At 31.7% G+C, this 15450-nt stretch overlaps 1 protein-coding gene across 4 annotated transcripts in view; it reads left to right on the top strand.

The window, feature by feature from the left end:
• Positions 1-15450, top strand: part of LOC127701605 (early endosome antigen 1-like) — a 93895-nt gene that overhangs the window by 54655 nt on the left and 23790 nt on the right. For all 4 annotated transcript variants that reach the window (XM_052205594.1, XM_052205586.1, XM_052205577.1 and 1 more), the window contains 10 exons: positions 5616-5723; positions 6443-6490; positions 6905-7000; positions 8846-8935; positions 9883-10041; positions 11689-11778; positions 12470-12601; positions 13107-13202; positions 14876-14965; positions 15127-15310. In XM_052205594.1, coding sequence (XP_052061554.1) covers positions 5616-5723; positions 6443-6490; positions 6905-7000; positions 8846-8935; positions 9883-10041; positions 11689-11778; positions 12470-12601; positions 13107-13202; positions 14876-14965; positions 15127-15310 — 1093 coding nt within the window. The remainder of the gene's footprint in view (positions 1-5615; positions 5724-6442; positions 6491-6904; positions 7001-8845; positions 8936-9882; positions 10042-11688; positions 11779-12469; positions 12602-13106; positions 13203-14875; positions 14966-15126; positions 15311-15450) is intronic.

Here is a 15450-nt window from a genome sequence, read left to right as displayed (position 1 = left end):
ACAAGCATTTTTCTAGTTTTCAGAACTTGTGTTGAAGTGTATGGATGTCTCTTAAATTGTACCACATTTTACAAAAAGAAAATTTCTTCAAATGTTATTTTTTTTTGGAAAAAGGGGGGGGGGGGGGGTAAAAAAATAATTTTTTTTAGGGGGGGGGGGGACAATTTTTTTCCCCTCAAAATTTAAGAAATTGTCAATTTTCCAAAGAAAAATTGGGGGTCACAATTTATTTAACAGATTTACTAAGTATTGCACATCAGCACAGTGTATTGCACAACAGCACAGTGTATTGCACAACAGCAAGAAATCTTCAATTGAATATAAATTCAATTCATATAACCAATTTTAAGTTCTTTGACTACATTTATTCTGTGTCAGAAACCTATAATGTGTCAAATATTTAATTACAATCCAAATTCAGACCTGTATCAAGCTTGAATATTGTGTCCATTTTTACCCCAACTGTTCAGGGTTAGACCTCTGCGGTTGTATCCAGCTGCGTTTGGCGAAGCAGTTTATTGGTGTTTTAACGCCCCTTAAAGCACTATTGGCTATTTTGTGGCACCCAGTTTTTATTGGTAGAGAGAACCACAACCTACAGCAGGAAAACTGGCAATCCTAGTCAATTAAAATTTGAGTAAAATGCACCTGCTATGTGTGGGCTCGAACTCACAACCTCAGTATTGACAGGTACAACAGCGGAACTACTTAAAGCACTTGGCCACTTAGGCCTGGACCTGCAAACTTTAAAGGGAAGCGGTCAAAATTGAAAATTAATATTTTAACATTTTGTTGCACATGGTTTAGATACAAAAATGCATACAAAGCATAAAATTGACAAAGTGGTGAATCTGATGGCATAATTGATTACTTATAGACAGAAACTAATATTTCCCTTGCAAAAAAAAAAACAGAAAAAAATTGGGAGGGTCACTTTTTTGGTCCCTTGAATTTGTATGATAATTTTGACTCGCCTGCAAAGAAAGTCGCATATAAAAATATTAGTGATGTCAACAAGCACTTGAGTACCTAAGTATCACTTAGTAATTAGTACAGAGTATCAAGTACTAAAATAGTACTCCTCTAACAAGTCTCCTATAAGAACACCATTCTTGTGAAAATTAAATAGTAACTACAGATTAATCATTGTTGAAATACGTTTTATTTGGTATGTGTGTGCTTAATGGTCATTTTAAATGGCCCTGAAAATAAGTGGGCTTAGTACACAAGAGCAGCTTTCCTTGGCTTACACTTTTGGCTAAATGTGGCTTAGCCATTCCATGACATCTTTCACATCTCCATGTTTCTTAGCCATTCCACAACATCTTTCTCATCTCCATGTTAATGCAATCTTACTTTCTCATTGTATTGTATATACTTATATTCTTTTGTAACTTAGTCCTTTGTTTTTTTTAAAATGTCTACTTTGAAGTGTGTACAGTTTTTGTATGTTAATGTCTTTTATGTCCTTGTGATCCAACTTTTTATTGATAGGCAATACTGACATATTTCAGTTATGTTGCTACATCCTTATGTAGGTGTCAAGTCTCGTACTCCATGTAAATGTACTCCTTTCATCTAAAGGAGTGAATCTTAAGTTTATCATAAGATAACAATAGGTTATCTAATATCAGCCCTGAGAGAAAAACAATGTAGATATTGAAATATTTCATTTGGATTCAAACCAACAAACTCTTTCCTCTCAACTAAAGTGGACTTTTCATATCATAAATTGATAATCTGGAAGTAAATGACAGTTTTTGTATGATGATATAAATGTGCAGAAAACCAGATACAAAATATTGTCAAAATAGCCAATTTAAATGATAAAGTTGCGTACTATACAATGATAAGCTTAAAAAGTTTAGATTCTGAAAAATTAATGACAGCATGTCAGAAAGCTGAACTGCACTAAAGAAAAACTGTATGACCAGGCAAAATCTTAATACAAAGGTATTGACTTTGCAATGGTATTGTTTTAAACCTGCAGGTATGACGGATTATTAATCTCGACAATTAAGTGCCCTTTTCTTTATTTTTCACTCCACTATATGGATTTTGCTCATTGCTAAAGGCCATACAGATGACCTATAGTTTCTTACATCAACATCACTTGGTCGCTCTTGGATAGTTGTCTCATTGGCAATCTTATTGCATCTCCAAATTTTCTATATCCTTGGTCTTGTCTGTCCATGAGGCCCAAAAACACATTTATTTTGTAGTGCATTTCTTTAAGACAATAAATTCAAATTAAAAAAATTGCACCTGCTCTATCTCAAAAATATTTCTGCAGTGTAAATACAGTATACTTTTGGGACAAATAATATCAAAATTATAGAATAGTCTACCAGCTCGAACTCAAAATAAGGACAATTCTATGTTAAGGGAGTCTATACTGTGGATTCGTTATTATTCGTGGGAGACCAATTTTCGTGGGTACAGGTGAACCACGACATTAAATGTTCAACGGAAAACAAATATTCTATAGGCTTGTATGCAGACTTCGGCAAAACCACGAAATTATATATCCACGAACGTGTAAGTTTTCCTTCATCCACGAAAATAAATGAATCCACAGTAATTCAGCTTGACAGCTTCAAACATACTAATTTTTTACCTTTTTTAACTGTACCAAATCACTACTTTACACCTGAATTTTTATACGACCGCAAAAAAATTTTTGTGGTCGTATATTGGTATGACGTTGGCGTCGTCGTCGTCGTCATCCGGCGTCGTCGTCCGAAGACGCATTAGTTTTCGCACTCTAACTTTAGTTTTACCATAAGGTTCAAAACCACAAAAGGAAGGTGGGGATTGATTTTGGGGGTTATGGTACCAACAGTTAAGGAATTAGGGGCCAAAAAGGGGCCAAAAATAAGCATTTTCTAGTTTCCAGACAATAACTGTGGAACGGTGTATGGATCTCTCTGAAATTATACTACAAGTTTCCATACCACAAAGGGATGGTTAGGATTTGCTTTGGGGGGTTATTGCTCAAACCGTTTAAGAATAAGGGGCAAAAAAGAGGGGAAAACAAGGTTGTCCTCATTAATGGACAAATACTTTAGTACAAAACATAATTTAAAGCAGTGTAAGGGAGATAAATCAAATACATCATTGAAATTATCTCCCTTACACTGCTTTTAAATTATGTATAAAGTAATGGTTAATGAACAATTAAGATAATTTAAAACAGTGTAAGGGAGGTAATCCAAATACAACGTTTTGGTTACTTCCCTTACACTGCTTTTAAATTATGTTTAAAGAAATGCATATTTATAAAGGAAGACCAGTATGGCGCATGAGATTTGTAAAATCTTTGACCACATTTATTTATTTGTTATGCCGAATCTAACCGTGTATTTAGATTTTTAATTTTGGGTCCAGTTTTCAAATTGGTCTACATTAAGGTCCAAAGGGTCCAAAATTAAACTTTGTTTGATTTTAACAAAAATTGAATATATGGGGTTCTTTGATATGCTGAATCTAAACATGTATTTAGATTTTTGATTTTTGGCCCAGTTTTCAAGTTGGTCCAAATTGGGGTACAAATTAAACTTTGTTTGATTTCAACAAAAATTGAATATATGGGGTTCTTTGATATGCTGAATCTAACCATGTATTTAGATTTTTTATTTGTGGACCCCGCTATCAAATTGGTTCATATTGAGGTCAAAAGGGTCCAAAATTAAACTTTGTTTGATTTCATCAAAAATTGAATTATTGGGGTTCTTTGATATGCCAAATCTAACTGTGTATTTAGATTTTTAATTTTGGGTCCCATTTTTTAAATTGGTCTACATTAAGGTCCAAAGGGTCCAAAATTAAACTTAGTTTGATTTTAACAAAAATTGAATTCTTGGGGTTCTTTGTGAGCTGAATCTAAACATGTGTTTAGATTTTTGATTATGGGCCCAGTTTTCAAGTTGGTCCAAGTTGGGGTCCAAAATTAAACTTTGTTTGATTTCAACAAAAATTGAATATATGGGGTTCTTTGATATGCTGAATCTAAACATGTATTTAGATTTTAGATTTTTGGCCCAGTTTTCAAGTTGGTCCAAATTGGGGTCCAAAATTAAACTTTGTTTGATTTCAACAAAAATTGAATATATGGGGTTCTTTGATATGCTGAATCTTACCATGTATTTAGATTTTTTATTTGTGGGCCCGCTATTAAATTGGTTCATATTGAGGTCAAAAGGGTCCAAAATTAAACTTTGTTTGATTTCATCAAAAATTGAATTATTGGGGTTCTTTGATATGCCAAATCTTACCGTGTTTTTAGATTTTTAATTTTGGGTCCCGTTTTTTAAATTGGTCTACATTAAGGTCCAAAGGGTCCAAAATTAAACTTAGTTTGATTTTAACAAAAATTGAATTCTTGGGGTACTTTGATATGCTGAATCTAAACATGTGTTTAGATTTTTGATTATGGGCCCAGTTTTCAAGTTTGTCCAAGTTGGGGTCCAAAATTAAACTTTGTTTGATTTCAACAAAAATTGAATATATGGGGTTCTTTGATATGCTGAATCTAACCATGTATTTTGATTTTTGACATTGGACCATAATAGGTAAATTAAAAAAATTCAAGTTCTTAGACCACATTCTTTCTGTGTCAGAAACCTATGCTGTGTCAAATATTTAATCACAATCCAAATTCAGAGCTGTATCAAGCTTGAATGTTGTGTCCATACTTGCCCCAACTGTTCAGGGTTCGACCTCTGCGGTCGTATCAAGCTGCGCCCAGCGAAGCATTTTATTTTAGCATGTAATTTCATCCCTCTGCATAATATTTCATGCATAAAATATAAATAAATAAATTTGGAAAGTGTATGAAAAAAATATGCAAGATATAAACTGTCCACACTAGGGACTATATTTGTAGACAACGAAAATCAAAAACAATAACTGTGTCCTCAGACCATGACTCAAATATGGTTGCTTTTCATGTATGATGACTCAGAGATGCTGCCACATCACTGAAATCATAGATAAGTTGTTTATGATAATTACAGAGTCCCAGAGGCAGTGTTATGAATGTTACTTATGATTTGATATATTTCTGTGATAGCAATTGTCATTCTCATCCAAATTTCAGCATTGCTGTGTAATTGTTGCAATTGATACACATGGTTGACCTTGAATGTTAGAGATCTATTTTAACAGGCATGGTTATTATGTGCTCCGTGTTTATAAAAAGGGAATATCCAATGGTATTGCCTGTTCTTTGAAATTACCTGATTTAGGTTATGACTTTCACACACACACAAACATTTTACAAAAACACCAAAGGCAGGGATTGGGTAATCATAATTGTAAGAAAAAAAATAGATTGAAAATCTTTTTTTTCGTATTAACTGATAAATACATGTAGGCTAAATTTTTGTCGCAGTCAACACTTTTACACTGACAACAGCAACTGTAGCGGAGACACAGGGTCCTGTGGAGCCCTTTACAATTTTTTTTTAGTTCAAATACAAAACAAAGTTTTTGAATATCAGTGTAATAACAGTACATCAGGGTAGAAATGTAGATACTTTATAAACTATATATGGTCCAATATCATAATTTATATAAATTAGTCTTTGTTTAATGCTTAACATTTCACTTTTCAGTCTGAGGCAAATGATTCTTTTGAGAGAAGTAAAAATGAATTGAATGACAAGATAACATCACTGACTTCACAGATAGACGAACTGAATACACAGTTACAGAATGAAAAGGTGAGTCATAAATAATTATGGTTTTCATGATTTACAACAATTAATTTTGCATGCGTTGAACAATTTTCTAACAAAAAAATCGATTCAATTTTAATTTTTTCAAAATTTTTGAATAAAAATTTAGGTGAAAATAAAAAAAGTCAGATGTAACTGGGACAAAGATCTGGTTATTTTTTTGTGGAATTTTTCACACTATTACCTACAGTTAAAATATAAGAGTCTTTTAAGACTTAAAAAAAAAGTTCTCTGGAACAGTTGTTAGCATTAACTGTTAAATTTTGAAAGATCTAAAGAATTGATTTGAAAATTTGAGTGTGAGATTGACTTAGATTTATACTTTACCATCAGTTCTTAAGAAAAACACACTGTTAACATGATATGAACTTCCTTATCAATACAGATTTGATGAATTTCTGGAAACCTAAAATTGAAAATGCAAGAAAATAAATACATGTAATGCAATGATATTTTTTTGAACCCGTACATGTATTAAACCCAGTGTAATGATGAAGATCATGTATTAATATAACCCATCATTATGTCATCTGGGATCAAGTTGTCTTGTTTTTTTTTGTTTAGTTGGGTTGCTGTCACATCATGACTTACCAAATATCTCATATTTTCATATATTACTTTACAGAAATTTAATATTTTTTTTACTGCTAATGACAACAATTATTTTATGACAATCAGAAAAAAAAATACATTTCCTTTCTCAGGATACTTTGACTGCTACAATGGGCTCAGAGAATACAATGAAATCTCAAGTAAGTATGGAATTATTTGAAGATAATGTTGAATAGTATCTTTTCTAGCTATCTAGTGTAAACTGATTGTTTAAAATTAAATATGAGATTGCTTTCTTTATATGTACATTGTGTTTGCTTATAGAAACAATGAGGCAGGTTTATAGTAACAATATATATATATATATATGTTAGCCCTGACCCTTTGGTTGTGTTTCTAACACTTTCACATAGAATAGTTTTATTGAAAATGCATGGTTTTTAAAGACTCTTTATGTCTGGGTAAAACTCTCTGTTAATAGAATACAATGTGTTTCTTAAAATTAAAAAATATGTCTTTAAGTTAAGAATTAAAACGGAAGAGATTTATTAAGCGATTTGTTTAAATGAATTAAAAAACGTTTCGAAATGAGTAAAATTGAAATTTTGTTTCAGATCGCAGAGTTAATAACAGAAAAATCAACTGCAGAAAAACAAGTTGAAGAATTAAAATCACAACTGTCAGATACTACAGAGAAATTAGAAGTTCAGGTCTGAGGTTTATACTAAATATTTTTATGCCCCACCTAGGGTCATAATGTTTTTTGGTCTGTGCGTCCGTTCGTTCATCCGTCCGTCTGTCCCTCTTCAGGTTTAAGTTTTTGGTTAAAGTTTTTGGTCAAGGTAGTTTTTGATGAAGTTGAAGTCCAATCAACTTGAAACTTAGTACAAATGTTCCCTATGATATGATCTTTCAAATTTTAATGCCAAATTAGAGTTTTGACCCCAATTGCACGGTCCACTGAACATAGAAAATGATAGTGCGAGTGGGGCATCCGTGTACTATGGACACATTCTTGTTATTACAAAAAGGATCAGCTTTCTATATAAATTCAACTAAAGGGTTTATTTATACAATGACTAATAATATTGTCTTTGTTATTGTATTCCTAGATACTCATCTTTATTGAATAAAATGTTATCCTCAAATGAGGTCAATCTAACATTCCAGCAGCCGGCACTATCCAGTCATGAGGTTTTACACAAAAAGTCTCCCACTCTTTACTTATGAGTTACTGTATATTAACACTGGGGAGTTGACATTTTAAGACTAACTCTCCTTCTTAAAGAAATATTGTAATTAACTCACAACAGTAGGAGAATAATCTATATGTATTCACTTCATTGTCATTAATTTGATAATAGTTTGTAAGATTTTATTAAATGTACAAATGTATATAATAAAAGAATGGGGGACATTTTTTTTTTCTGGAATTAGTGTGAAGAAGTTTGTAAAGACCAGGGGTAAATTGTATTTATTTACATAAATAATTCATAACCATTCATAGAATTAATGTAGAAGAAAAGTAATAGATACGATTTATAAAAAAAAATGTATGTTACATAATATATGTAATAAAATATTTTCTACATTTTCTAGTAGCTGTTATAAATCCTTCAAAAACACTTTAGTTTATCTGCAAACTTTCTCCATTGGGAGTTTTAGTGTGTGACAACTTTTTTAATGGTTTACTCTTGCTGTATGCCATTCAATATTTTGCTAAGCTTTATATAAATATTTTGAATAATAATGTTTTGCATTTATCCTTTTTACTGATACTGTATCAAGAAGATACCAATACTCACAACTTCAACATCTGAATCGTTGAGATTAAAGGAGTAAGTTAGGTACGGGCCATATTTGGCCCCGATTATAAAGTTCAATGTTACAAGATAAAAAATGTTTTAAGTTGACTTAAAGACATGTGAGAAAGTTAAATAGAATTATTTGTGTCAAAGTTTTATTCTAAAACGTTGATTTTTACATCCCAAATAGGTCAAGATAAGAGTTTTTGCGAAATTTGACAAAATTGGCCAGATTTCAACCAAATTTAGGACCAGGAAACATAGAGCGCAGACGTCGACAAACTAGATATTCAAGTTGGGCATGTAAAATGTCTTTACAAACATTTTCTAAAAGATCTTTCTTGTCAAAGTATGTGCTCTATGTTTCCTGTCCATTAATCAATGGAAATCTACGCATTTTTATTGATTTTTTCGTGGAAAATCAAAATGAGCACTATTTGTGACGTCATAAATAAAACGCAGGTACATAAATTTTCAACAGAAGGCTTATTTCCTATCTAGTCACTGTATTAGCTATGATTCATTTTCATATTGGTCACTAAATCCTAATTTGAAATTTAAGCTAAAATAAGGGGCCATTTTAGGGCCTTATCAAACCTACTCCTTTGACATTAGTATTGTGCATTAAATGAGTGGTTGTGTTAATTTTTTATGGATTTCTATTTTGAAAAATTATGTGCTGTTTAAATCAGGGTGTGGGAGTCTTGTGTGTTTTGTCAAATAACAACTTTTGACACCTTTTGATTTTAGAAAGAGCAGATAACTCTTAAAGAACAGCAGTTGCAAGGAATGATCCAAGAGAAAGTTGATGAGATAGATAATCTTCAACAACAAAATAAGGTATTTTAAAATTGACTTATGTTTTTCTTCTTTCAGATCATGAAAATGATTTTTCATGATGAAAAATCTGTAATCATATTACATATAAATACTTAGACATAAATTTTATACATTCAACAACATTCTATGCTGTTGGCCGGAGATATGTAATTTTCAACCAGAGATTGTGTTTATCATATTTTCGATTTTGAGCTGGTACTTGGTATTTGCAGAAGAAAGACCATTTAAAATAACTCCAGATTTTTTACCTCGAGACGTGGCAGTTCACATGTACTTAAAAATTACTCTTTTGACTACTTTGGATTCATTAATATTCGTTGGAAACCAATTTTCGTGAATTTCGTGGGTACAGGGGAACCACAAATTTAATTGTTCCACCAATTACAAATTTTCCAAAAGAATGTATGCACGAAATGCAAGTTTTCCTCAATCCATGAAAATTGGTACCCACGAAAATAAATGAATCCACAGTACTTTTAAATACTGTAAATTCAGAAATTATTGCGAGGTTTTTATTATTGCGAATAATGCGATTGGGTGAGGATCGCAATAATATGAAATCGCATTCTGATATCTGGTACATATGTCTTAATGCAGATTTTCTTGAAATTGCAATAATTAATCTCGCATTTTTGTCCATTCTTCAAAATCGCAATAATAAATGCACGCAATAATTTCTGAATTTACAGTAGAAATGAAATTTTTTTATTTTATATAGGAAAAATCACAAATTGAAGATAAAACTTTGTGTGTCCGAGGAGCTTTTCTGGATTTACCTTCATCAGGAATGCTCAAACTCATACAGTCGAAAGCCAGGGATCTATAAATATGTAGAAGACATCTTATATGGATTCAACAGAGGCAAATTACATATTTTCCTTCTTGCGCAATTATTTTTATCAATAAATGTTTTAACCAATTTAGATATTTCGTTTTCAATTTTGTAGGCTTTGACAGAGAAGTTAGAATCCATAGAAACAAACTTACAAACAGAAGCAGCATCGGTTACAGAATTGAAAGAAAAATGTACAACTTTGGAATCTGAATTAGAAAGGGCGAAGGAAAGAGAAACTGAACTTAATAACTCATTTGATGAGCTTAGTGAAGTAAGAAATGTTATTTTCAGAAACAAAGAACATTTTTTTTTCTTTTCCTAAAAAAAGAAAAAATGTCCTTCCCATATTATATTTTATAGACATATTGCTTTGTCTTATCTCTATATATATATATTTCTGTAGGAAAACTAAGTCACCACAAAACCTCATATAGTTTACATTGGATTGAAATGAATTTTTATGTTTTATCCATTAGCAGGTAGTAGCTTTATTTAATTGTGATGGCATGATGATGATGGATGGCTGTTTAACATCCAGCAGCAAATTAAATGCATATTCAGGACCAGAACATATTAATGCGATATGAATATAAAATCTACTTTGTACTAGACCGACAAGCTGAGCTTGATTTTAATTTGCTAGTTCACAAGGTAACAAGGAAAACATGTCACCCTACCCATACATATTATTCTGACTCTGAGTTGACCAGTGCTCTAACTTCTTAATGCCACATTCTTAGTGGAGAAGCAGCAAATACCATTTTTAAAGTCTTAGGTTTGACTGGACGGAAATCAAACCCATGGTTGAATATTGATAAATGATATAATATGTTCCTTTGAAGAGCTGTATTACTTATCAGATATGTTTAGATGACACCAAATCTTCATGTGGACAACAACTTTATTCTTGGCACAAGAACTGCTTACCAACATCTTATGTTGGTTAGCGACTTTCAAGCTATTAGTATTATAGTGTGCAATTACCTGAAATTTGATATTTAATGATTTTGAAGAAAATCAGGAAGCTTGATACATAAACTTACCCCTTCCCTTTTTGTCTCACCTTGACGGAGTCAAAAAGCGAGACAGAGGTATGCTGTTTCTGGCGGCTGGGGTGGCGGGCGTCAACAATGTATTAGTTTGTGATTAGGTCTAGTTTATGGTGAACCACTAGTGGTAGGTCAATGATATTTTGTATGCAGTTGTATTAGCATTGGCACATCTCATTTCCATGGAGATTATTTGGCCCTGCCCCCTCAGTCATGGTCTTTTGACTGAAACTTTTGCTTAGTTTACATGTATTAGTTTGTTATTAGGTCAGTTTATGGGGAACCACTAGTGGTAGGTCAATGATATTTGGTATGCAGTTGTATAAACATTGGCATATCTCATTTCCATGGAGATTTTTTGGCTCCACCCCCTTAGTCAGGGTCTATTGACTTTGAACTTTTTGCTTAGTTTACATGTATTAGTTTGTGATTAGATCAGTTTTAGATGAAGTCAGTGATATTTGGTTTGCAAATTTATTGGCATTTGCAAGTCTCGTTTCCATGGAGATTATATAGCCCCACCCCCTCATCATGGTTCATTGACTTTGAAACTTTTACATAGTTTACAAGTTAATGTTTGTGGCTAGATTTGTTTAAAAGGAAGACTTATGATAGGTCAATGGTATTTGGTATGCAGTTATATTAGCATTGGCACATCTCATTTCCAAGGAGATTGTTTAGTCATGTACCTTCAGTCATGCTTCATTGACTTTGAATATTTGCATAACTTACATGTTAAAGTATTGCTATTTTAATTTCAACATTTGCATTATCAAAATTACAAAGAGGCAAGACATATCTCTGTGTTAACAGTTTATTATTCAATATCTTTCTTGTGAGTAAGTCATTATATATTTGTAACTTTTAAGGTAAGAAATGCTATGAATACACAGATGGTTGAACTAGACAAAGAATTAGCAGAAAACAAATCAAAGAGAGAAGAATTACAACTGTACAAGGTAAATAAAATGTAATAAGTTAGATTTCTGCTTTGTAATTTACAGCTTTAGGTCCATTGAACCAGTGTGTGCTCAGTAATTTACAGCTTTAGGTCCATTGAACCAGTGTGTGCTCAGTAATTTACAGCTTTAGGTCCATTAAACCAGTACTTAGGGTCTGTTGTCCTTTACCTCATGTTTAGGATTAATTGACTGCATAACAACTATTGTTTTTTTTATCACATAATTTTTGCAATTATCATAAGAAATTTGACTATTATATGGTCTAAAGATTCATTGCAAGGTAAACATGTCTGTCAGACAGAGTTCACTTGACCTCTGCTTTAGGTGCATTGTTAAATGTTTTGTGATGATGGCAGTTTCCCCAGATACTTTTTAAAAGTTATGGAAAAACTACATTTGGTGTATAGATTGATAGTTATAGGAAAATGTTTGCCTGACTTATTTGACCTTCATTTCATTTTCACGGTTTATTGGTCAAATTAAAAATTTTTGTCTTTAGATCAGTTTTGAAGATAGAATAAGTATGAGGTCATTTATGTTAGTGCAAAGGTGTACATGTCTGCTGACATAATTCATCTGACCTTGACCGTGACTTGATTTTCATGGTTCTTGATCAATGTTAAGTTTTCAAGATTATAGTGTTCCTCAGCAGCAGTTTAAAAAATGAAAATCTTTAATTTAATTGTAGGATACTTTGGATGCCCAATTCCAAGAGTTAGAGAAAAAGTACACTGAAACCAAAGCAGAAAATGACTCCTATGAGAAGGAAATTGGTCAGCTAAAATCAGCACTAGAAACTGAGAAAGAGGAAAGAAAGAAGGTAGAAGTCATTGTTATTTTTCAATACGATTATAGGCAATCATTCTCAAAGTTCTGTAATTGACTATTTGATTTTCAGTTTGATAAAAATAATGACTTGATAAATCATTAATTGCTATTCAAAGAAGTTGATGTGTTTTGAGCATTATATTTATTTCTATCTGAGACATTATTCCTTAATCCTTGAAGTAAACAAAAATATTTAGAAATTTTTCCCTTCTTGGATTGGGAATCATGCTCTACAATTCTATAAGTATATAATTAGTATAATTAAACAAAAGAGTTATTGATAAGAAATGAATTCTTTATTGAATTGATTGATAATTTAAACTGGATATATTTAGTAAGACAGCTTATATAGATGTTTGTTATACATAGACATAAGAAAACTGTCTGTATTATCAGAAGTTGTCAATATGTAACTGTTTATTGATAGTTTGGACATTGCACTTATTTTATTTTGAAGTTTTTCTGTGTTAATTCTTTTAAATATTTTGCTTTTGCAGGAAGTAACAGAACTACTTGAAGCTAAAGAGATACTGATCAGTCAGAAATTGGAGGTTACTAATCAGCTTGAAGGAATGGAAAGCATTATTAATAAAGTTAGTAAAGGGAGATAATTATTTCTGACTCTTAAGTTCCATATACTGGTACATGTATATTGGGGGAAAATAGGACATGGGTTGATGTAACTGAAACAAATTAGTTTTTTAGATGCTGTAAATTTAGTGATTAAAGTGATTGTTTTTTTATGCGAAAAATTATAGGCTGAACATTGCAAAAACTTAAAACTCACATATTCATTTCTGTTACTAATTTCCTACTATAAAAATAAGAAGATGTGGTATAATTGCCAATGAAACAACTCTCCACCAGAGACCAAATGACATAGAAGTTAACAACTATAGGTCACCATACAGCCTTCAACAATGAGCAAAACCCATAACGCATAGTCGGCTATAAAAGGCCCCGAAATAACAAATGTAAAACAATTCAAACGAGTAAACTAACGCCCTGATTTATGTAAAAAAAAAAAACAATGAACGAAATACAAATATGATATACAGCAACCAACGACAACCACTGAATCACAGGCTCCTGACTTGGGACAGGCACATAAAGAATGTGGCGGGGTTAAACATGTTAGAGGGCACCCAACCATCCCCATAACCTGGGACAGCGGTGTAACATTACAACAATATATTTAACAGCAGTTATATCCCCTTATCTGTCATTGTGACAGCCATACCATAATTAAAACGACTGTAAATTATCTATAACTTTTAAAAGAAGAATTCAGTCCATGAGTTTTTAACTGTATTTTAGACCAATGTAAGGTTCCTGAGAAGTAGAAACCGTAATAACATGTATAATCCTCAAAAGAAATTTACTAGTTGTAAATACATTGTTTTTTGTTTAAATATGTCTGTATTTTATGTTAATGGAAGGAAGTAATTTCAATTATGTAGTGAATTTATATCGAAGAAATTGTACTAATAATAGGGTTATGGAACTAATTTAGAACTACTTAAAACAGTTTAAGGGTGTTGATGAGTGAGTTGTGTAGTTAGCATCTACATGGTATTTTTGACTCATTTTCACAACTCAAATTTGAACCTTTTTTTTTGCTCTTACAGTACTTTTAATGATAGGCACTTGACAAAGTTTGTTGGTTTCTTAGGGAAATGTAGTTACACAGTACAATAAAACTTACCGCTCTTAAATATTCCTCTCATAACCTCAGCAGGAAACAAAATATTTGAATTAAGTCATTTGATAATAAATGATTAAAACATTTCATCTTTATGAATCTGCATCCAAATATATGTTTGATATCACATACAGGTACTATTGTGTTAAAATATTTGCAAGCTTAAATACTGTTTCATCCTACAATCTGAGTTTATTCCCATACTTTCAGCTATTAAGCAGACCTTCACTTCTTTATACATCCAAAGCTTTAATTTTATACACATAAAATCACTTATGAGTCAGGTAAAAGTTAATGTTTTTACAACATATTTGGCATTTTTATTTCATGTGTTTTTGTGCTGGAAGGCCATGTATATGCCATGTTTTTTGCAAAATTGGTATGAATGAACCTTTTCAGCTAAAAATATTTTCTATGCTCATCATGATATCACTGCAAATACCTCTTTAAGGCCATAACTCTCTTGGTTCACTAGTAATGAGAAAAAAAGATGATTAAAAAGTATGTCTGCCGCATAAAGCTAAATTCATAGGTTGTACATAAAAGTACCTATTTACTTAACAGACAAAAGATGAAAAAGAGGAGGCAGAGGTAAAATTTACAGATCTCCAGAAGAGTTTACGAGAGGAAAATTCTTTGCTTCAGACTAAGTTGGTAAGTTTTTTAAGTGAATTTGTTTATTAGAAGAAGTTGTTTATGTAGTGTTCAATAACAGGATTTTTAAAAATTAATTGAAATGCTCAGTTCAGACAAAAAACAAACAGTAGCAAACAAGACATTTCTAATTTTCTAAATAGCAGTTATTCTGTTTTTAGTCAGATCTAGAAAAGTCCAAAGCTGAAATACAAAGAAATTTAGATGAAGAACAAGCTAAATTTGAACTACAAACAACTGTCCTGAATGAAAACTTGACCACTATCAGAGGTGACATGGTCACTGCTCAACAGCAAGTAGAGGAACTCAGTAAATCCAATGATGAACTCAGGGGTGAAAAACTAGGTAATGTTTTATCCAAAAACATACAATTCATATCAATGCACAATATTTTAACATGATTATTCAAAAATCCTATTGAAAAAATATGAGCTTGATACATTGTATAAACATCTGTCTATTATTGAAGACTATATGTCGCCTTA

The sequence above is a fragment of the Mytilus californianus genome, unplaced genomic scaffold (assembly GCF_021869535.1).
Source record: "Mytilus californianus isolate M0D057914Y unplaced genomic scaffold, xbMytCali1.0.p SCAF_1, whole genome shotgun sequence".
NCBI classification, from domain to species: domain Eukaryota; kingdom Metazoa; phylum Mollusca; class Bivalvia; order Mytilida; family Mytilidae; genus Mytilus; species Mytilus californianus.
This window is presented reverse-complemented; position numbering and strand designations above follow the sequence as displayed.